This window comes from Amblyomma maculatum, chromosome 2, assembly GCF_055883805.1.
Source record: "Amblyomma maculatum isolate TAMU_Amacu chromosome 2, ASM5588380v1, whole genome shotgun sequence".
NCBI classification, from domain to species: domain Eukaryota; kingdom Metazoa; phylum Arthropoda; class Arachnida; order Ixodida; family Ixodidae; genus Amblyomma; species Amblyomma maculatum.
The window spans coordinates 34,157,282-34,179,430 of NC_139345.1; the positions used below are offsets into that span (position 1 = coordinate 34,157,282).

General features: G+C 42.5%; 1 protein-coding gene across 1 annotated transcript in view; it reads left to right on the plus strand.

Moving 5' to 3' along the window:
- The first annotated feature begins 1,098 nt into the window (after positions 1-1,098).
- Positions 1,099-22,149, plus strand: part of LOC146198322 (uncharacterized) — a 55,943-nt gene continuing 34,892 nt past the window's right edge. Inside the window, exons 1-2 of the mRNA XM_084593768.1 lie at positions 1,099-1,590; positions 2,169-2,243. Of these exons, the coding sequence (XP_084449894.1) occupies positions 1,288-1,590; positions 2,169-2,243 (378 nt within the window). The 5' untranslated portion in view covers positions 1,099-1,287. The remainder of the gene's footprint in view (positions 1,591-2,168; positions 2,244-22,149) is intronic.

Genomic DNA, 22,149 nt, shown 5'->3' on the forward strand with positions numbered 1-22,149 from the left:
GGTTTCTCGAAGGGGAGGATGAGAGAGCTTTGGTTTGTATTTTTGCTGCCTCGCCGCGCGCGCATCGTTGTAGCATTTTGCACAGGCTATCTCCGGTACCTGATAGAAGCATTGGGCTAGCTCATCTGCTTAAAAAACAAACCCATGGACAGTGGCTCTTTAAGAAAAAAATAGTGATAGTCAGTATTGGCTATACTTACTGATAAAAATGATAGTCAATGATGGAGAGCGTCTCTCTCTTAAAGAGCTCGAGAGACTATCTGTCTCTCCAGTTCTAGAGAGAGAGATGTATACTCTCTTCCTGTCTGTCTCTGTGATAAAGCTAGAAAGGCTATCTCTCGAGTACATCTCGAGGAATAAAGGGCGTTCCAATAATCGCAGCAGGGCGGCCAAAAGGCTTTCGCCTTGTTGTACGTACGTAGGTGACCTAGGTGCTTACGTGAATTGAAAACTTTTCTGTACATGTATTCCTATGGGGCGCGCTTTCCCACTCTGGACAGAAGTGGCTACCATGCAGTGCCATTGACTGCAGCTCCGACTTTTGCGCGCAGGCGGCGCAGCCCATCAACTGGGCATAGGCACTATAGCATTATGATGCGCATTAGCAGTGCCCAGAACCCCCATTTTCCTTGCCAGCAGCAGTTTGTTTGCAGCAGACATGGGAGTAATTTAATTACTGTAACGAATTAAATTACTTTTTCCTGTAATTTGTAATGTAATGAATTACATTTCTGGTCTGGTAATTTAGTAATGTAACGAATTACTTTAGAATAGTAATTTGGCAGCAGAGGTAATTAATTCCTTTCGAAATTACTTTTACTAATGTGAATCACTGTTCTTTCTTCCGATAATACTGTGTACTCCCGAACTTTGGAGACCAGGCTACAACCAACTACAACACTGACAGCAGCTGTCTGTGACGGAGCAGATTGTTAAGCCAAACGCTTTTGTTCTCACGCAGCTTACGACTGATAACGGATGAAAAGCGAAGCGAAAACTGTACTCACAGACGCCGCTTCAGTCGTGTCTGGTGTCTCTGAAACCATTATTCTAGCTCGACGCCAGCGCCGCTATAGTGTTGCTCAAAGCGCAGGTTTGACGGTACGTCGTCAAAGCCTAGCAGGGGTATGGGACCCGCCTAAAGATGGCAGCGTGTTAAGTTCGAAACTCGTAGCGATGCCCCTTAGAGCCAGTAGAGGCGTCTAGTTAGGCAGCGCGTCGGCGCCCCGATTCCGTCCACGATAGGAGCCCTTGGCGAGAGCTGCGCCCGCAAAATACCGAAAGCTCATGGAGTGGTCACCGCGTGCGACTCAGCGGGATAATTCACGGCGGCCGCTTCAGCAGCAGCCGCCACCGCCGCCGCTTCACCCGCTCGCTGGTGCGGCGGCAGCCGCGGCGACGCACGGCTCCCGAGGCGCTCAGCCGGACGACGGCTCCGGTGGCCTCAAGCGAAAGCCACCGTACAGTTACTCGACGCTCATCTCCTTTGCCATCAACAGCTCACCGACCAAGAAGATGACGCTCAGCGACATTTACACCTGGATTTGTGCAAACTTCCCCTTCTACCGGGAGGCGGGCACGGGATGGAAGGTAGGTTTCGTCGCTTGCCAGCTCTGTGGGTTTCGGTCTCGCCATTCCGCGATCGCGACTTCTTAATGTGTGGGCTTGAAAAATAAAGTGCGCACGCCCAGTATCCGCGGTCGAAAAACGATCGAGGAGAGGTACGGGCGCGCGCGCGTCGTTTCCAGGCGCCGACCTTGGCACACGGAATGAAGCGCTTCGCGATCGCTTTTGGTTGTCTGTGTTTCTTTCCGCGCTGCGAAACGCTCGTGTGGCGGTGTCGACCTCGAGTCGAGGACGGCAACTCCGGGCCTGCCGGGTTGCGACTCTGGGTGCAGTCGCAACGGCGACCTCGGTTTGTTGACGTCGTACTCCCGCTACCACGTCTCTCCAGTGATAGTTGTCTGACCTTTGTGTTTACAAACGATGGGGCTCCCGTGTCGATGTCCGCGCGCATGTTGGCGGCGCGCTCGTCGTCGGGCGCTGCTGACGACGTCGAGGGTCCTTGACGTCGAGCTTCCGCCGCCGCTGCGGCGCTTTGCCTTGAGCCGCTGGCGCTAACTCGGTCTTTATTTTCTTTTTCTCCATTTCTTTGTGCATCCCTGCAGAACTCCATTCGCCACAATCTGTCGCTGAACAAGTGCTTTCACAAGGTACCTCGGTCAAAGGACGACCCCGGAAAGGTAACGTGTATTGATCATCGCAGCGCGCGCTGGCCCTTCTCTCCCTCTCTCTTTTTTTTTTTTAATCGCTTGTGTTTCATGCGGTGCGTTTTTTTTTTTATTTTTATTTATTTATTTATTATTATTTTTTTTTTTCCACTCCTCGCGCGGGGGTGCGGGCGAGTGAGAAACGACTGCTGCGGGCTTCGCCGCCGCGCTGTGGCGACCCGCGGTTTCGAATATTCGGTGCGCGAACTGCGCTCGACGGTGGTCGCGGTCGCTGCACGTGCACATGTGTGTGCGTGTGCTTACTCGGGACTCGGGCTCGCTCTGAAAAACACTTGCATCGCTTGCGCTGGAGTCGCGCGTTGCCGCTCGTTCATAGCGCGTATAGCTCGTTTTTTTAGTGCGCGGTGCGGACTGAGAAAAGCGCACTTGGGGCAGCTGAATGTCGCCTCGCGCTTGTATCTGCTTTTAAACTACGATATAGTGAGGTTGTGGCTGTCCGCCAAGCGCGAAACTCGCTCTTTGTGCCGGTCTAGAGAAGGTGACTGGCGGAGGCGAGGAGGGCGAAAGAGAGAAGGAAATAGAAATGCGTAAACAGTGCGCACACGCACCACGTGCCGAATGCTGGCGAGATACACACTTCGCTTGGCGGTTGCACTGCGAACACGTGCGGTCATTGCGGCCTTGGATGCGCAGCGCAAGCAGCGCGCATTTCAAGGCGCCGCGCGCCTCGAGAAACCTCCGAGCGGCGTCTTACACGCGCGAGAAAGGGAAAAAGGAAAAGTGAAGGCAAATATGATGTGAGCGGCAGCTGAAAATGTCTTTGATAACGCTTCACTGGCGCGAATGTTGAGTATTAAGTTGCGTTTTGGGAAATAACCTTTGACGCTAGCAAGAAACTCAGTTAAAAACTTACTCCATCCTTGCAGTCATTCATGGCACATTATGCCAGAAGGTTCCAGCAACAGAAGATACACTCATTCAGCACCATGTTTCAGAGAAGCCTGCCACTACAGATTTGTAGCTGGTCACTATAGTAGCAGTCATATCACTTATTAATTTTTGGTGCCATTCGAAAATTCTGCATTTGCAGAGTCCATCAAAAAGCGTCTCAGTGTAGAGCATGTTCCACACTGACCTCAATTCCTAGCTGTCCCACCACTGCTCTCAGGCCCACAGGTTGGTTGGTCATGTGGCATATGCGGCGTAGTGCGACACATTTCGATGGACACTGCCAGCATTGGACATGACCTCCATGATCACTTAATATGAGCGTTCATAACATAGTGACAGCCCAGTTCTGCGCCACCTGAGAAGTCCTTGAAATAGTAACAAAGAACTATTAAAATATAATTAACTACCTGAAAAAGTTAAAACATGATTCCACAGATATCTGATATACTGCAGAAGTGATCTTTTCACCTCAAGAAACCTATTTTTAAGAATTAGGGATGGCCTTTCCAGAAACAGGTTGTAGAGTGTGCGTGTGATGCTTATAAGTCTTTTTATTGCATATTAGTATATTTGTTTTTGTCAAGGGGATGTGCTTGGCTCGGCTGAAAGCTGTGGCATGCTGCATGTGTGTACATCTGATAAAATTAGCTGGGTAACGAAACTCTGAAGTATATTGCACCATAACCTTGTGATTCCTCAGTTGGATGTATAGCCATTGCATGTCTGACAGCTGGTGTTAGCAGAGATATAGCTTCTTACATTTAGTTTTTGGTCCACCAGTTCTGATATTCCTTTCTTGTGTTACGCTTTGAACATTGGAGTGCAAAAGAAAACCTGGTATTTGAAGCGTGGTCTATGACGGTTATGCCATTTCGAAGATGTCTTGTTGGGTTTACAAAATGAATTTTATTTTGGGAATGCATGCATGCAGAGCTGCAAATGCACCTCAGTTTTTACCTCTCAAGGGGTACTTGACAGTCTGATCCCCTAAACGTACGTTCATAGTTCTAAGCATTGACATGTGGTGTGGTTGCTCTTACAAGGATATGTAAAGTAGCCCGAAACATTCTCTCTCTTCATTATTGACACTGACATCTAAGTGTAGAACCTCTTGTATTTGTCACCATTGCCCACTGTAATTGATAGTAAGCAGCCTAACATGCATTTATTAGGGAATAATAAAAGGGATATGTTTTGCAGTAAACAGATGGGACAACTCACCTGGAAAGACAGTTCTTGTCCCTAGTATACAACTGCTGGCACAGTGCCAGTACTGCTGGGGTTGAATGAAGGTCACTCTTCTTTTGTTGAGTTATGCTGGCAGTAAATTATTTTGCTGTTTCCTCTTTGGTTACTTTGTTACAGTAAGGGTTTACAGTCGAGCCTGCTTAAAGTGGCCACAGTTGCAACAAATGTTCACTTATTACGGATAAGGGTGGCAGTACCATCGAAATATGTATTAGGGCAATGATACGGCATCTGAGATAAAATTGCTTACAGTCAAGCCTGCCTAAAGCGGCTGCAGTTGTAACAAATGTTCACTTATTACGATTAAGGATGGCACAACCATCAAAATATGTATTAGGGCAATAATACGGCATCTGACATAAAATTGACAACTGCGGTCACCGAGCTAGGTTGTACCAAATGATGTTGCACTGAAAACCGCATCCAAAAACCCCCATTTCTGGAAGGTGCACACAGCTATGAGTGCATCCAATTGTCTGTAACACACCCTCCTCATTTATAATAGAAGTATGTGACCACCCAAAACAAAAAAAAGAGAAGGGGGGGAGGGGGGGGGGACTACTTGGCGCACAATGAAAATTTTTCATTTCTTTTCCTGACGTGGCCATAAAAATGTACGCCTTGAAAGACGGCACTCTGGCCTAGTGAAAAGTGCAGTAAGCATCACATTAAGCCTGCGCCGTAAACACACTTGTGTCGTGTGGCAGCTTTCCCACACATCGGCCAGAGCTGATCTGCACATGTGTGCAGTGCCAGTCGCAAGCAGCATGAGCCCTGACGCTATGATATGTACCACTTATTTGGCTTGCTTAGCGTACATGCTACATGCATCGGAAATGGCGAACAGTTTTAAAAGAATAGGAGATAGATTGTAAGGCTTTCTCTTACTCTTTCTGTCATGTCTTGAAGTTTATACAGCTCCACCCACCTCTTTTCTTAATAGCTTGGATGTCCTTTGATCTCTCCCCTACTAAAGTTGGGGCTTTACAGTTGCTCTGTGCATGAGCATGGGTGGCAGCATACGGCGGCCGCAATTTGCCGTAAGGGCGACTCGCAGTGGCGCTGTGCTTTGGAAACTGCTCTCATTTGCCACAGACATGACACAAAAACCTGTGTGATATGCATGCTTTTTAAATTTATTCAACAAGTATGCCACTATGCATAAATTTGGAGGGAGCATGGGATGACAGGCGAGCTTGCTGAGCTGCTTGTGAAAAAAACAACGTAAAGGTCCTGGTTGTGCTTGACAACTGTGCAGCACACCACGTGCCCTGTCTGAGTTGACCATACTCTTGCGCTAGGTGTGATGAGCCAGACCAGCCTCTTGATATTGGTGTCGTCAAGGCGACCTGTTTTATTTATTTATTTATTTTACCTCGGGGCCCGAGGCCATTACAGAGGAATACATAAAAGCACAAAAACAGAGCAATGACAAAGAGAAAACAATACAAGCATATAGAATATTTGAAATGTAGCGAGGGTAGTGCAACACATTTTTAGAGAGTGAAAGGCAAAATGGGGATGGCATATCACCAGCACATGCTCATAGCAGTTGACTGACCAGGGGTTGTTGTCTCAGTTCAGATCTTTCTCTGTTTCTTGTTTGTTTTTTGGGGGTGGAACTGAGTGCAGAGTGCATCAAAAATTGCTTCAGAAAAGTAAATTTTATGAACACAAGAACAATGAAGGATGCTGTCAAGAATCCACATTATCGGATGCATCTAGATTTTTAATGACATTTTGCGATAGGCAGTTGGCCAAATCTGGTGTAGCCAGGGATGACTTTGGTGGGGTGGATGATGATGTTGATATTGGAGAACTGCACACTTAAAAAAAATTATAGTACGCAAATCATGCATGATCTTCCATCTCCAGGAATCTGATGAAAACGATAAGGACCACGTAACAACACATGCTGTGAATGTTTTCACTGTAATTATTCGTATCATGTCCCTAAAGCAGTTGTCGGCAGCAAGGTTATCTTCGAAGAGCACGATACTGCACTGTAAAACTTGGAAATCTGAGCAGTAGGGTCTGATTGAGCAGACATGCACAGCAGAGATATATATGAACCTCTGAAAGAGTAAATGCAGTTTGCAAGGTCATTAGGTTTGCTTTAAATGGGCTCTCCTGCATTTTGCATGCACAATACGGGCACAAGAAACAAAAGTGAAATCTGGCCTTGTGTTCATCCTTTAACGAAAAACATGTTTAATGCCCGAATTCTTTCAATTGAGGTGACAACTAAAACTCAAGTGTATGCAACAAAAACGATTCTGTCATACGCCATCAACAAAGACGCGTATGCATTGCATATTTGAAAGGCACGAGCAAAACCTTGGCCTGTGTTAAAGGATGCTAACAATACACCAAGTTGACTTCGACCGTAGGGTGCCTCCTTCTTCACTAAAAAGACCATGATCCTAATGGAAAGGTGCAACATGTGCACAAACTCCATTGCTAAAACCTATCGTCATACATTGGAGAAGTAAAGTGTTTGTTATAAAAGAGCAGCACAAATGTGACATCAAGGGAATAACCAATGGGCACAGTGTACTGGCCGAACATTGCTAAGGATGCAACCACAGGATTCGCTTTGAAGAAAATACTGTGCTGGATGTGAAACCAGACCTACATAAAAGGCTGTAGCTTCAGTCATTGCAGAAGAAGTGCAGTCACCAATTCGCCCAGCAACACAATTTGATTCAGTCATGGCTCATTCAGCTGACATTGGCGAATGTTAAATGTTCCACTGGAATTCTTCCCTGTTCTTGCACCTACAGTTTATGTCCAGTGAACCAGTGATCAGCAGTATGTGCACTTAAAAAGGCAGGCTGCAGCTCACTATGATCGCACCTTGTTGAAGAAATTAAGTATGCTTTGAAACATTATACTTTCTTGCAAGATTCCCATTGACTTTGTTTCCTCGCATAAATTTGTATTCCTAGTCAGACGGACCTCTGTCGAGCGTTTTCCTTCGAGTCGAAAGCCGCATGCAAAAAGAATAGCGCCTGGTTAGCTCTTACTTGTGAGAATTTTCATGCCAGCTGCATACACAGGCACCATTGGTGGTGATCGTAAAGAATATTTTTGTGTCGAACCTACATTTCTTTTTGTATTCAGGCATTTGACTTGAAATTTTCTGTTACTTAAGTAGTTTTTATTTGCTATATAGCTTACATATGAACAGTCCATCTTTCACCTGTGCTATTAGCTCTGCAGCTTTCTTTGCTGTGGCTGATTTTATGATTGGTGCATGTTTTCCACTGAGTTTCATGCACCTTGGTTAGTACTGTATATTGCATCAGTGTGCTTGCTGTAGCATGCTTGTTTAGCATTAGATATCTCAAATAAGGTGATTATCTGGGATAGCTTTCAGAATTGCACAATGTCTTCCAGTATTACTGCCCTTACTCGGTTAATCCTAAACTTGCACTTACCGTGGTATACTTTAGCAAGTTGGTGTATGCTTAATAACCCATATCTGTGAAAGGAAGTCTGAGCACTGGCATGTGCTCATTGGCTTAACTGGTCAAAACTTTCTTCATGATCAGAAAGCTTGGCCATTCAGCATGCTAGCAAACTTTGTCCTTTTGACAGGCTCTTTCTTCTAAAATTTTTATGTTATTGGCCTACAATTTTGCCCTTTTTCATGCTATGAAGTGCATGCCCGTGTATGCTTGCATGCTTAAAATTTCATGTGGTGCATACATAAAGATTGAAACATGCATGTGAATATGGACTTTGGATTCAAAATATGCGTGGAGCACATTGTTATTCTGTTCAAGGAATTCCTTGAATTGGTTGTGTAGCTTTTCTGGGCACTGCTGATATAAGAAAAAAAAAAAGCTGCACAAAATAGCTCTGCTAAGAGTCACTACTATCGGCTTGTGCTAGAAATCTTTGAATATGACTTGAAACTCCATGCTTATTAGAATGCGACAGAGTTAGAAGATTTGGATATCAATGCTGCTTGTAACGGTGGTGGTTTCAGCCTTTTCTTCAGCTTAAGCTTTGGTTTTCTTAAATGCAAAACCTTGGCGCTACTGGGAACTAACTGATAAGGTTCGAAATTTATCAAGGTAAAAAGAAAAACAACAAAAAACGTGGTGGTGGTGTGCAGTTGGCCATTGTTATTCTGCATGGAGTAAGTATTAGATCTCATTGGGCCATGGCAGATGATTTTTAAGTAGGGGCTGGACTTTTAGTTTTCAACAGATAAAAGCCGGTGAAAATGGGCCAAATCTTTCCTTCTCGGTTCGTTTTTAACTGAGAAAGGTCAGAATTTTTATCTTGAAAGGCATAGTTAGCTGCTTATTGAGTATGATTGACCCTCAGTCAAAGTTGAAAAAGAACTAAAAGAAGCCAGGGGCATGATGTGAGGGTAATATTGTTAAATAAGGAGTGCAGTTTGAGGTATTGCTCTGCTAGCTAGGTTACATGCCTCTGCATACTGGGGAGCACCAAACATGTCAGCCTAGATCTTAAAAGGAAACTTGCTCTGGACTTTTTGTTCGCCAGCTGTCTTATTTATTTGCATTACTTTTTAATGACAATAGAAACTCCTTATAAAAGCACAGCCCCAAATAAGCTGTTCTTGTTGACAAAAATGACGAAACAGCCTCTTAAGTGACTTCTGACTGCACTGGAACCCCATATTAAATTACTGGAAAAAGTCGGTCATTCACTTATTAAAATTATTATTTGCCTGAAAGAAAAACAACCAAAACTTGCATGTTAAAATAAGCACCAAAAGAAGTATGCCAAAGTTTCAAAATATCAAAAACCATAAAGTCCAATCTTTACACTTAAGTTACTGGCTGTGAATGCAAGTGAGCAGCTGCTGTTTTGATTAGGAGTGAGATAACAGGTGGTAACCAGAGCAGGGCAAAATTGGGGAGGGGATCTTGTGGTTGTGGGACAAGCAAGTTGAACTAAGATGCAGTTTACATTGTGGTAATTTTGTGAGACACTTCTTATGGTTGTCAAATCTTGGTTTTGTAAATTTAAGTCATGAAATAGCAAAGCCACAATGAAGGTGAGGAAGTCAGAATGGATTGGTGGACAGGCATGTTGGTGATTCGTGTCATGCTTCCTTTTATTTATATTATGTCTAATTATATTGAAAACCAGAATGGTATGGTTCAGGCAGATTGATTTTTCGAGTTCTGCTCTGCTTTGTAGTTTCCATATAGCAGCCTGCATCAACTTAATGATGCAAATTGTCATACTTTGTCATGTGACAATTTACTGGCTTGTGGCTTGCATGTGACCTTGACTGCAATTCCCATAGCTAGCATTTTCAGTGTGATATGCTTTCTGCCTGTACTACTCTGGATAGGAGTTTTCACGTGGAGGTGTCTTACATGCATAAATACTAGGGAAATTGATATGCAAGATGGCTACAGCTACTGCTGAAATGGTAGAACACAACAGCATGTAATGTCCAGTGCCATTGGTTCATTCCTTGCTGGTGTCCTGTTGTCTTTCCTACAAATTTGGTTTCACAAATCTACCCACTTGATTTTAGCACTGAAATTTCCTTGTCTCTTATGCTTTCATTAGTTTTAATGGTAATTATTCATCTTTTTTTTTTCGCTCAATATGTGCTTTAAATTAAACCTTTAAAGGACCACAGACAGCAAATTTTTGTGACATTTTTCTTCTTCTTCTTAATGATTCGTAAGTCATTCCTGTGTATCGATCTGCACGCAGTTTTTGCCTACGACCGCTAAGTAATTTATAATTGAATTTTCTTTTCTTACCAGTTTCGGTTTCAGCAGCCAAGAGATGACTGTGACATCACAATCATGTCTTAATGCGCGGCATAAAAAAACAGCGACAAAACCACTGATTCTTCACTTCCCCTTCATGAGGCAGACTGGCCTTATCATTGCAGTGAATTCAAAACGACACAGCAATGATTATATTGCTGTATTTTCATCCCTCACGTGACCTAGGCTTGACTGCGATGTCACAGCCATCGCTCGGCTGTTGAAACCAAAACTGGTGAGAAACGAAATTCGATTATAAATTATTCAGCAGTCGTAGGCGAATATGATGTATGTTTTCACACTCCTTTAAAGGGGACTATACCCAGGGGGGTTTCATTTCAAGGAACTTTTTTTTTTTTTTTAAGGAACAAATTCGTATTTTATGCTACAGTGGTGAAACGCATGATAGCAAGCTGATGTTATGAAATTATGCCCTGTGCACTATAATGCACCCTCTTTTTTTTATTGCTTTCTTTATGATTTTTAATTTTTGTACTCTATTATTTCTGCACCCCTAAAGAAAGAAAATGCTCTGGTTTTTATTTGTAATTTGAATTGACTGTTATTTTTAGCATATTATGAGGCAAATCCATTGATCTTTATCATATAAAGCAGAAAACTGTGCTATGAATCTCTGTAAGTACTTGACATTTACACTAGTAGTGCTCTTAACAGATGCCTGGTTTTTGTAAAATCTGCATATTTGACATCTTTTAAACAGCCATTGATCTAGACTCCCTTTATTGGGGGTTTATGGTCTAATAGTCTTTGTCACTGCTAAGGAACCACATGTACCCTTGGGTGCTTGTCTACGTCAAGAACAAGTATTGTAAGACGTCTGGCTCAGCTGGGGCCCTTTTTTTTTTGCGATTTTTCTTTGTGGCAAGCACAACTGAAAAAGAGACATATGCTGCACATTTTACGCGATACTGTGTAAGGCTCATTCAGCTGAAAAGCCATCACTGTAGCCTAGTATAAGAGCAAAGTTTCAAGGATGAGTCGGGAACATGTCAGAAGAAATATACACATGATTTCGTATCAAAATTACGATGCAACTGTTTTTTGTGAAGTGTTCAATGTGGCGTCATACTCATTTGGCATCGATTTGCTAGTCAAGTTGGCGGCTAGTCAAATTTGCGACAGTGATTGAAACCAATGGCATATGTACCTGTTATTCGTGTGTGTTTAAGCCCATTATACTAAGTGGCACGGGCAGAGGCTCTTTATTTTTCTTTCCTTTTCATGCCTCAACATAATATATGTTATTTGTGTGCCGTTAATTGTTAGTGTAAGTGCCCATCGAGAAGTGAGACATACTCGTCTTCCTTTCCCCCAAAACAATGTAGACAAATTTTTCTTTTAGTTCGCAAAATGAAGAGGCAGTGTTAAAGATGCTATTATGTTTACTTTTAAGGTGAAGCTTGAGCATCTCCCTAATAATTTTTTTGTAATTTAGTGGTCTTTATTTTTTTTTTACTGGCGTGCAAATCTCGCAGGTATGAAAAGCAAGCTATATTCCAAATTTTTCTTGGTCATTGACTGGGACAGCTTTTATTGCAAACGAATGTTTCAGCACTGTGGACATTTGTGTGGCGAAACAGGGGAATTTCGTCATCTGTCTTTTCCAAGCTGAGGCTGCTGTCCTCTAATGTGAAACAGTTGCATACCATCTTTGTGATGCTTGTGCTTTGGGCGTTGTGCTCCAGCCTGTACTGACAGGGACAAAATATGTTCCTGCTATGCCTCCTGTTACACTAGTTTCCAGCTGTCAAAGCAAGGTGCCGTGATTGATTACTGAAAAATAAAATTTTAGGAAAAGTGTGTAGTACCGTAGGCATGGTCTGATTTAACTGTGCTTCTGTTTGGCATCTGTGCTGTCGGACTTTATCTGAGCCTGTGTTCTTCACTTTCATTTTATTGTCTCCAAGAGGCAGTGGAGGGAAAGAAGAGAATACAGATATGATATGTATACCTGAAATTTGAAGACTCAAGTTTATAAAATGCTCATGGCTGCTTGGGCGGGTGTGATTGCTGGTACTTCTTTATTGTGCAAAGTTCAGTGCAACTTATTTTTCTTTTTCGATAACCTTGCTTACAGTTTCATGAACACACGTTGGCATCAGCAGTCTTTTTGGAGACGGTTGAGCGAAATTTTGTTGAGTTACAGTTTACTTTTGTGGCTGACTTTGCCTGCTTCAGAGACTTTTTGTAGTTTTGCTTGAAGCAGGCTGCAGACTTAGTACGCATCACTGCGTTTGAGGATGCTGGTTCAGTCCCTCTTGCCACAGGTGTTCTTTGATGATGGCGTTAACGCAAGGTGTGAGTGTACTATGTGATGTCAGTGCACGCTAAGGAACCTCAGGTGTTTGAAATTATCAGAGCCCTCTGCAGTGGTGGCCCTCATAGCTTATGCTGATTCGAAGCATTAAACACACACTGGTGAAAGTGTGGATAAATATGCTCTCTATATATTTTTTCTCATCTGCCTTGTCTTTGTGGTTGTCTGTTGTACCATTAGTAAAGAGATTAACAAGTTGCTTGCTAGCATGGAACAAAATCAAGGGCCGAAAATTTCTTAGACACTTGCCGTATTTTCTTTTCTCTACTTGTCAGTTTGCATATCATTACTCGTTTTGACTGTCCTTCAATGATTTCTAGTGGAAGTTGAAAGGGATTCTTCATTAATTACAATTTAACAAATACTGGAACATCAGGATATCCCTTGCTTTCTGATAAATGTCAAACTGCCACTAATGAAATTGTTTTCCTTGGAAAATTTATTGGCAAACAATAAGTGGTGATGCTACAGTTTACAGACACTGAAAGAAGTGTATGTCAGTTGTAAAATCACAAGGCTCCACATTTGTAGAGGTCTGCATAATTTGATAAAATGAAGAGACAGAGTTGCACTGCCACCCACAAGTTAGAATAGATTTCTGATGTCGCCAACAACAGAAGCATAAAAGTAGCCTTAAGGATATAGTAGCCACTAGAGTGGGTTAGCTGGCAGATTACCACTTGCCAAAGCTTAAGAACCTCCCAAATCAGTGCTCTTATCAACTGAATGATTCATACAATTTTATCTAGTTGGCAGTTGAACAAAATGTCTCTTTCAACACAGAAGCATTTTTTTAGTAATTTCATTTAAGACATTCAGTTCTGGTTCATCTTTTATGCATTTTTCTTTTTGATGTGGAAGAAGGGGAGTTGGTTTGTACAAGCGTGCCAGCGTGTGGATTCCCTTTTTATCGTCTTGTATTAATATTTTAGAGTTGAGTTATCCAGTATCTGGTATTGGCAAGTGATTGACAAGCAGTCGTGCCGTGGAAGGCTGAATTTGTAACTGCACAGCTTGCAGTACCTCTAGTTCAAAACCTTGTTGTGATGACCATTCATGCAGCATGCTAAAAGTAGTGAATAGAAACTCACGCGAGTCAAACATATGGGATTGAGCATTGCCATAGTCACTGCTGTGCTAATCTTGGCTTTATATGTCTATGGCGTTTGCTTTTCTATGGAATGGACTATGAACATAGTTAGAGAATGACCACTGACTTACGAGGGAAGAAGCTACTGTAAGATTGTAAATTGTTTCCTCAAACATATCTTTTCTTCATTGCGCTAGGCTAGTTTCATCTGCATGTGAAGCTGTACATAGAAAGTGGGTGCGAACAAAATCTGGAGTTATGAATGTTAGGACTGAGTGCAGCATGCAAATTCATCATGTGCAAAGTTTTACCTTCAAGCATTCATTGCCTATGGCTTAGAAGTCATACCAGTTCCACTTTTTCTCATCTTGAATTTGCATTTTCATGCCTCAAATTGCTCTGACAGTTAACATTGGGTAACAATGTGTCATGATTGTTAAAGGTAAATATCACAATAAATGAATATGACAGGCTTTGCAGGCCCCTTTCCAAGAATTTGCCATGCATATCCTTGTCCGTGTGCATCTTATTTTAACGTTCAAGCTTCTACATTTAATTGTGACTACTAAAATAATTTGTGAGGCTGTCATTGATCCGTATGAAGAGCTGGGCTGTGAAGACGTTATGCTAGCCATATAGTCACCCCTCCTTCCCTCTTTCTGTCTGTGCTCGTTTAATCTAGCAGGTCACGTTACCTGTGGCCAGGACATTCACACTTTGGTGAATGCACATTTTTGAGAATGGGGAATTTACGGTAACAGGATGTGAGTAGGCCAGTCTTGTAGATACCTCGGAGCGGAGGATGGGGCAGTTACTGTTGCTGTTACTTCTTGCTCTAAGGAAGGATGAAAAGCATTGGTGGATTCTTTTGTTTCCTTCAGACAGAGGGTAGCTCTTTTGCACGGAAAGAAAAAAAGGGCTCACAAGTTTTGGAACATATGAGATTGCAGATGTAGTTGTTGTTCTCTGTAACAGCTACGTCATACATAGGTTCGAAATCTTCCAGCCAGCTTTGTATCATGCATGATTTTTTTCTCTGTGGATATTTCTTCAGACTTTGCACATGTTTGTGACCTTTGAGATGTTAGAACAACAGCTGAATTTGTCTCCCATATTTTCATTGCAACACCTGTGCTCTCCTTCTTCCAGCTTTTCAATTGCTTTTCCAGCTGGAAGCCAAAAACTGATACAAGGTGGTTGTTCTGGCATTGTTATAGCAGGTGCTTATTGGTGGTAGCATGTGTGGGCATTTGTAACCTGCATGCCACTTCTCAGGTGTTCATCTAGTTGATAGTGCACTGAGAAGTTGCGCCTTTTCACTGCCTTGGTGTGTCAAATGTTGTTGAGCAAGGGGCTGCCATCCTCTAATCATCCTGACAGTTTGACATTTTTTTTAAATGGCTGCTACAAGCAGTTTTGGGCCCAGAGCTGTACCATTCATTTCTGGGCCATGCTGTGTGTGCTCCTGAGATATGTTCTCACAGCTGCATCTTAGCGTAGTGCACGCATCTTATTTTCAACAAGTGCAGTTTTATGCAAATGACTGGTGTGGGTAACGTGATGCATCTCACTGCGGCCATGCAGAAGATGTAAAGCCAAATGTGATGCAGTCTTCTGTGCTTGGCCCTCTGGTGTTTTCATATATATTTTTATTTATTTTTACCCATTCGCAGAAGTTGTGTGGGATCAGACTGTTCAAACTGTTTTGTCTGAGTGTTAGTGATTTTCATTTGGAGAGCGAGATCCAACTTCGGCCATAGATTTGCTTTACTATATGAATTGATATGTGAGCCGCTGGATGTGGGCGGCAGATATTTATGACCTGAAAAATAGATGCTAAATAAGCTTTCAGTTCAGGTCACCTGCCCTTTTAAGTCAGGTGACCTTTTAATAGTGAAAGCACTATATTTATTGCCTCCCTGAAAACCTCATTCATATTAGGTGAGTTGGAATACCCAAATGAAGACATCATTAATTAAGTTCTTGACATCGAGCTGCACTTCTATATAAGTGCCCTCTAAGGCTATTGCATGTCATTCTGGGTTTCATGCTTGGGTTTGATATTCTCTAGGTAGACAGGTTATGTGCCCTTCCAAATCATCAGGGTCATTTTAACTTACCTACCACTCTGGAAACCCTGCCTGTCCCGCTTGCATTGCACGTCCACCTTACTGTTCTCACTTCCCTGCACTTTTTTTTTCTGTGGTAGGCCTTTAAGCAAGAGTTGCAGAAGGGTCATGTGTATAAAAGAGCATGATTTGTTAAACTTTTAGATGTCATCCTTCTCGTTGTCGCCATTTAACGTCTCCAGCTTATCCTGAGACAAGGAAATGGCACACTTGTTGGAGCTTACTACCTTTTTTCCCTGAATCATTGACTGGAGTTTCCATGTCTGTTTTTGAAAGTCAGCCTCAAGTGTAACTGAAATCAGTCATGCTTAAAAATAAGAAAATATAATTTATGCATCTCTAAACATATTTTATGTAGTAAATACTTAAAAAAAAATGAGGAAGGTAGGACAGACCACCCAATATTTTTCTGAGGCACTGAGCTTTCTCCTGAAGCATTTTGTTACTAATGAATAATATAATTTGTGTGCACATTTATAAGCCACGTTAACAAAGCAGATTCTATCCTTTGACTTATGCTTGGCACTGTCACACTGTGGTTGACATTGCAGTGTTGACTTTGAGCCATTTCTCAAGAGTCCTGCAGTATTGATGCAACTGTGAGTGTGGCAATACTTGCACCATGTTAAAATTCATCCCAGTCCCTTACTGCTCAGTTTGACTTGGGTGGTTGCTGCCACCTCTGTGTTTGCAGATTTTCCACTCTACAGCTTTGTTAAGCTTCATTAAATTGTACTTCTGCTGTGCCTCAAACCCAAGCAGTGCTAGACATCTTTTAAGGCGAAAGCCTTTAATGGCTCATAGTTTTGGCATTCGGTCGCACTATAGCTGTCAATCACATGACGTCGCCACTCGACACCGAAACTAACATCATCAGAAAAATAAAACTCCGGTCTCCACTAGGAATTGAACCGCCATCCCTCAGATTCCCAGCCAAGCACTTTAACCAACTACACCATGGGGGGGAATCGTGATATGCACATCATAATTTTCCTTGTCTGCCGTGAGGAAGATAGTTAAAAATATATAATCCGGTCTCTAACCGGGAATCGAACCTCCATCCTTCGGATCACAGTCAGTTTGTAGAAGGAAAAACTAGCCTGCATCACTAGCTGACCTTATAATATGAGTGAATAGGACCCTTCTTTATATATTTGTAACGGACTGCTTATTTCTCATCTTAATATTTGTTTTTTGCAGCCTTTTCTATTCTTTGTTCCTCTGTATCATTTTGGGCCAGCCAAGTAGCATGCTATGAAGGAAAACAAAGCAGTTGAGCCATTCATAATAAACAATAGCTGGCCAGTTGTCCTATGCAGCCTTTGTCTCGCATTCAATGATTTCTGGGTTCAATCTCCAGTGCTGCTGGTGCCCACCCATTTTTTAATGGGTGCAAGATTTCCCCTGGCCTGGTGCTCGGCTCTACTGGGGTGGAATGTTTAGGACAGGAACCTTCAAATCAAATATCCAACAGCTTGCTGCATAATGGGCTATTCAGCTTTGAAGGTACATTAAGAAATAAAATAGAACCAGATGTTCAAAAGTAGGCAAATACAGATTAATAGTTGATGCAGTTTGGTTGATTAGGGCAAGCATGAGAGCATGAAGTTGGGCTTATGTGCTTATGTGGTCATCTTTACAACCACATGATATCTTAGGGCCTATTTACAGTGTGGTGTGCTTGAGTGCTTAGTAAACCTGCTAGCAGTTGTGCTGTATGCCTAATTATTAGAATGTTTATCGGTCAGTTTGTTAAGAGTCAGTAGCAAACAGATGCACTTCATATTAAGTTCCGAGAGAATCAGTATGCTTGGTCTGATGAGCAAAGACTCTCGATGTTCTTGTTAAATCTTAACATAATTTCATGTTAGATTTGTTACGTTGCTTGACCATAGCAATTTATAGTGATGTGAGGGCCAGTAATTGAGCAAGAATATTCAGAAGCAAAAGCTCCCAGTTTGTTTACTTATTGGTCGATTAACTGGCAGGTTGGTGTTCAACTGGCAAGAGAGGAGCTGGTTTATGTGTTCAGTACTGTGTACACAGTTGAAAGAAAAGTCAGTTGAAAAAAATGTTACACAGCTCATTGGAGCTTGCAATAGTGAATGCACAAAGTTCCATAATCACAACATCTAGAGAGAGAGAGAGAGAGAGAGACAGGAAGCTTCAGTTCGCACAGATAAAAAACAGGCCAAATTTCATATACATGTGGGGATGCAACAACTGCACAGTATGCGAGAAATTTTTCATATCATCATGGTCATCATCAGCCAGACTATACCCACCGAAGTGCGAAGGCCTCTCCTTTACTCCTTCAATTTACCCAGCCATTTGTGGATCAAACATGAGAAGAATGCTTCAAACATTTGGGAAGAGGAAAGTGCACACAAGTGGACACATTATTGACATACTGTGCATCCCCAAATCGGGATGTGTGCAGATCAGTAGCATGTGGTAGTATGAACTGCATGCTGCTCAAGTGCCATGGTAGCCCAGGCTTTGTGCCTTTTCATTCATCATCGGATGATACCAACATGTCTGTTACACTGCCTGTTACACTGCCAGCAAGTCTGTTACACTGCCTGCTGTGCCAGACTTGCACTTTTGTGTCTCTGACTGAGCACAGTCAGTCATTCAGTCAGTCATTTCTGCTCTTTTTTAGTTGGCAATTTTAAACCTGATAACATGCAAGCTTGTTTTAATGCAAAAATATTTCTTGCCTCATGAGGATCATCAGAGTGTCTCCTCATGAACTGTCACCGAAGAGAAAAATTGTGTCCATGCAAGGAATCAAGCCACCATTCATCCGTGTGCCAGCTGAGCGTCCTAATCACTACTTTACACTGACTTCCTGCAAACGTGTCCATAATTCTCCATGTTGCATAAGGATGTTGGAGGGAAATCAATAATTTAAAAGCATTAAAAAATAAGAAATGAAACCTAGGAATTATGAAAAAAAAAAAAAAGAAGATGACGCGCCTAATATTGCAACAACAGCAACAACGCTGATGCTTTCGCATTTCTCCAATGCAGGTTCTGCAGTGCTCTCAAAATTTTTTGTATTAACATGCGTCACTAAAAAACTAATTTTATATATGGGTTATTATGAAACATTTGCCTAAAAGTTTGCTTGCATCATCGAAGGGCTCAAATGGCCCTCAAATGACTGTGCTGACGTCAAGTCAGATGATACAATTTTGCACATAGAAAAATAATGGCACCTTCAATAACACAAGCGATTAAAATTGCCTTTAATGAAAAGCACTGCTATTAATTCAGGCACTCCTGCAAGATCTGAATAACAACTGCAGAATGTTTGCAAACAAGTGCGTGATGGTACTGTAGGTGATGTGCATATTTTAAAATTTGTATATGTCAAGATCCCTGCTTGCAATCATTGCCTGAGTGTCTTGACATTTGTGTAGCTTAAAGAAGAACTGAAAGGAGGTTTTTAAAAATGGCATTACTTTATCATTCACCTTTCAGATTGCACGTGCACTTTAAATGTTGTTCGAGTGAGACTATTTTGCATGAGACCTTTTTTCTCTGTGTATTCTGCTTGGTAGAGGGTTCTTCATCTCAATTTTTTCGCCCGTCACATGTCGGAGGCAGCCATGCAGTACAGCTCGGTGGGCATTTGTCATGATTAGCTGCCAGTCTGGATCTTTGTCTTAGTTTCTGCAAAAAGGTGCTAAATGTTAGGTCACATGCTTGCCTGCTTACGCTCATGCCCGCCTAGCATTTGCTAATGGCACCTGGGCCTCAAATACCGCTCCTACATCACGTCTATTGCACCTTGCTTGACTGTGCTCGCCCATTCAAAATATGCTCCAGTTATCCATATGGCAGGCATTTGGGCAGAATTCGTGTCGGGCACACCTGTCATAAGTAGTGCCTTGTGCTGTAGGAAGAATAACCGAGAGCTGCCGGCTAGCAGCAGTAAGCAGGGGAATGTATAGCTGCAACAAAATACTTGTGACTTGTGTGGGATGATTTTGAACTGTGTAAACCGTGACTCAGTCATAATAATCGTGTTGGTGGCTTTCATAGCATCCTGCATTGTACAGCACTGCAATCTCTGGGAAGGGAGAGAAAGAAACATCTACAGGAACTCGCTGGTGCTGCAAACCTTGGCCTTCTGTCCGATGAATCTGCATTTAGGTTGTCTTCACGAATGAGAGGTCATTAGTGTATGCCATTGTTGAGTGCAACTTTCACAATGAGATCTAGGTATTGGTCGTATACTGAGCATTGCATTCCTCAATAAAATCGGAAAAACATTCTCTTGGCCTAACTGCTCCCTTGTTTGGGCTCATATTTTGTGCAAAGGATGTAATTTTATTACAAGTTTTGTTTTACACTGCATTTGGTTCGCACACTTGCCCGAGTCGGTGAAAGTGGATAGAAAATCCACATCATAAGCACAAATGCTGCACCAAAATATACACAATTGCGGCCTTTTGCCTTTGATAGGCTAGGGAGCGCTTTTCGGTATGAATCTCATGTTCGTCTGCTTTTGTTGTTTTGCAGCTGGCACAGTTAGTACAGCTGTTGTGTAACTGTATTTTTTGGCTTTGCATCGTTGCATACAATGCAGACTTTGGTTAATTCTTACAGATTCAAGCAAGCACTTGACCTAAACTAGTATAAAACAAAACTTGTTAAATTAGCAAAATTTTAGAGCAAATAAGTACCCAGTTTGGCTGAGGCAATTTTTCCTCATTTCCTTTGTCTGATGCAATACTCAGTAGAATGTGTGCCATCCTTCACAAGCTTGTTGCACTGTGCCTGTCTTGCTGTGCCAGAATAGTCCGATGCAACCCTGGCACAGCTGAGCATGAAGCTGGCACCAGCATAAAGGGCATGGCTACTCCACTAACTTGCCAATGTAGTTTCATTTAATCAACTTTCCGCATTATTGTTGCATGTTATAATAACTTCTTTTTGTTGTATATGTTTAAAAAGATAGTCTGCATTCTTTCATATCTTTTGGTCCTTTTTTACATTCTGAGCTGTTTGGTTTATTAGGTTGAAAGCTCAGTTTAATATGCTAGGATTGCATTATGGGTTTCTAGCTGTAGTTTCTATTTTGACATTTCCAGGCTTTTTCTCATCATTAAACTTATGTGCAGCTGTGTCGCAGAGGTTTCTTTTTCATAGACTGACAGTGGACTTACCCGATGGAGACTTTTTTTTTCTTTCTTGGTGTTAGCATAAAGCTGATATCCAGTTTAGCATTTTCTGCCTTTTGGTTTCTCTTCATTCTTTAAAATTGCAGGCTCACTTTTGTATGGCAGAACTACTTCACCCATTTTCAATGTAGTTTTTGTTTGCTTTGACGATTCTGTAGTCTTGTTTATGCTCATGCTCTCATTGCTGGACCAAGCCGCAGTTTTAATGTGCAAGTATTTTCCTCATTGATTGGCCTACTGACTTGTGCATTACATTTCTGGCCTCAATCACGGATTTCGCTGGTGGCGGTCAGATGCTTGCTATCTCTCTCTCCATGAGCTTGAGACGTGAAGGAGACAGCGGTGACACCACACGTGAGCCTATGTGACGGTGCACCACGTCGTGTGTTTTAACCAGCGAGAGGGTAGAGCGGCCTTACAGCTACAGCCAATGAGAGAGTGGTGTGTATCACAGTTGCTGCTGTCACGGCCATCACCGGCCAATGGTGCACATGAGCATGTTACCCCATACTGAGTAGCCACGTGTCGCTCGCACACCCTGAAATTCGGAATCTCTCCCCTACCGTCAGTCATTCCTTGGCCTTCACAGACAGCAGACGTGTGTGTGCAGTGCTCCTTAGAAGTTGGCTCCGAGCCACTCACCGAGCTGCTCGGTGATAAGAACCATTGCTGATGATGTGAAGAGAGCTCAAATGTTTGGGCACGTTGGTTCATCATCACACAGAAAGCAAAGTGCAAAAAAATGACAAAGGACGAGGTGAGGACAAGACAAGTGCACATAGCACTGATGCTTTCCTGAGCAAAGCACAAAAAAACAACGTGGGGAGGGTTAGGGTAATTGTGGGACTGAATGTCAACGAGACAAAGGAATGGGCAGCGTTCCAGGTTAACTTAAATGAAATAAATGGAGGTACGGTTGGAACAAGACAGGCTTAGACAGAAGTAGTATAGGCAGAGATTTGCCGGGCTAGTGAGAACATTTGTTTTCTTTTTGTGGAGGACGTGAGATTGACTGTCAGAGAAAGAAGTGTGCAGCCCTGGATGATATGTGGGATTATCCTGAAGCTGCCGGCAGTAGCGCTTCAAGTTGCACTTACATATATTTGTCTCGTCATTCATCGGTCGGCTGACCCAAGGGATTACCAGAGCTTGGTTGGGGAAGATGCGGGCAATCTGATGGACCAATTCATTTCCGA